The following is a 1,693-nucleotide window of genomic DNA, read 5'->3' on the forward strand; positions in this document are numbered from 1 at the left end:
CACCAATTTAACATGTTTAGCTCTCTAACATTTAAATGCCACACTCCACTGTCTAAGAGAAAAAAATTGAATGAACATTTTTTAATGTATGGCCACTGCACAGAACACTGCCATATGATAGAAATATTTACACTGTGCGCATACAATTATTATTATTATTTTCCTAATCCCTGACTGATCATTTTTAATCTAGCGTGTATTATAGTATAGATTAAATTCATCATCCAGCTGCTGCTCTGAATCACGCCATCTAGCGGAAAATCACGCGGCTTTTTCAAATTACGCGAGAATGTGTACAAAGCAACAAAAATGGCGCCGGCAACGCTTGTGGGTCGTTTTCATCGAATGTTGATGATTTTAAAGTAATTTTGAGTGATAATTTTTTTTTTTTTTCGCAATCACAATGAAATTTGTACTCTCCCAACAATAAAAACTACTTGCCCCGGGTGATCGGGCGATGGTTAACATCGAGCCCTGATTAGCCTGATGAGCCACACTCATTTCAATGCAATTTTAAGCCTTTGTATATTGTTAAACTTTTTTTTTTTTTTTTTTTTATTCTTCTGGTCACCCTACTCAAACGACCTCAACATTTTGGTAACATTTTTTTATTGGGTCATTTATTTTCCAATATTTGTAAGTGTATTTAACTAATGGAATCTGTGATTCTGTTTTGAAGGCAAGTTCCACGTAGAAATCATAGAGTTTTTCATGGTAATAAATGTTTCTTATGCCTTTAATTAGTTGGCATTTTTTATTCCCATGGTAACAAAAATTGTTTTTGTATCATGGCAACTTATCGTAGTAAGCAGATAATAGATGTCAGCCTGATTACGGAGTGTATTTTGTTCCATTATTTGAAGATAGGAACGTGTTTTGTAAATTGAAATTTGAAAAAAAAAAAATAATCAGAAAGGAGAATTTACAAATGAAAAATACATCTTGAGAGTAACCTTGATGTTTACTCAAGTTTTGACTTAAAAAAAAAATATAGGATTATTGATTACTAATTTTATTTATGAGTCAAACAATGCAGCCACATTCTTAAAATGAAAAAGCATTTCTGAAAATGCTTTTTTATTTGAAATATGGTACGATTTGCTTCCATAAATTTGAGCAGCTAAATAAGATCTGCCCATAAAATGAGTATTTTTACCCTTAGAATAAGAAAATTAAATATTATTCACTAGTTGGAGGGACAATAAGTTTTTTTTGTTTTGTTGACATTTTAAATGTAAATGATCTAATTCCATTGGCAAAACTGTCTTACTTTCGTTATCCAAGAGAAAAGGACACTGGAAATGTTCCCTGCTTGTGATCGGCTCGCTCCATGAGGCAACACTAATGATGAGTCATGATTATAGGTCATGCTTTACATGATGTTTGTTCTCCCTCTGCTGTTCTTCACAGAATATCCCACAACAGACCAATGAGAACGACTGTGGAGTCTTTGTCTTAGAGGTACGTCCTCCGCTTGTAAGCTTTCATTCTTTTGACCAAAGCTTGTTGAAAGGCTGCATCTAAACTAGCTGCAGGTGGTTTAATGATCACCAATCAGTGCGTTAACCCAACGTAAGGGTTGAAAGGCATCAGTGCCGTGATTTCCAAAGTTTAATTCCTCCCTGCCCAGGGTTCCCGCGGGTCCTTAAAAAGTCTTAAAAGGCATTGAATTCTTCAAAATAAAACTAAGGCC

At 34.3% G+C, this 1,693-nt stretch overlaps 1 protein-coding gene across 1 annotated transcript in view; it reads left to right on the forward strand.

The window, feature by feature from the left end:
• Window positions 1–1,529, forward strand: part of senp5 (SUMO1/sentrin specific peptidase 5) — a 14,791-nt gene extending 13,262 nt beyond the window's left edge. The window contains exons 7-8 of the mRNA XM_015371372.1: window positions 1,411–1,461; window positions 1,503–1,529. Coding sequence (XP_015226858.1) covers window positions 1,411–1,461; window positions 1,503–1,529 — 78 coding nt within the window. The remainder of the gene's footprint in view (window positions 1–1,410; window positions 1,462–1,502) is intronic.
• Window positions 1,530–1,693: the final 164 nt, after the last annotated feature.

Source organism: Cyprinodon variegatus, unplaced genomic scaffold, assembly GCF_000732505.1.
Source record: "Cyprinodon variegatus isolate N-32 unplaced genomic scaffold, C_variegatus-1.0 Scaffold57, whole genome shotgun sequence".
NCBI lineage: Eukaryota > Metazoa > Chordata > Actinopteri > Cyprinodontiformes > Cyprinodontidae > Cyprinodon > Cyprinodon variegatus.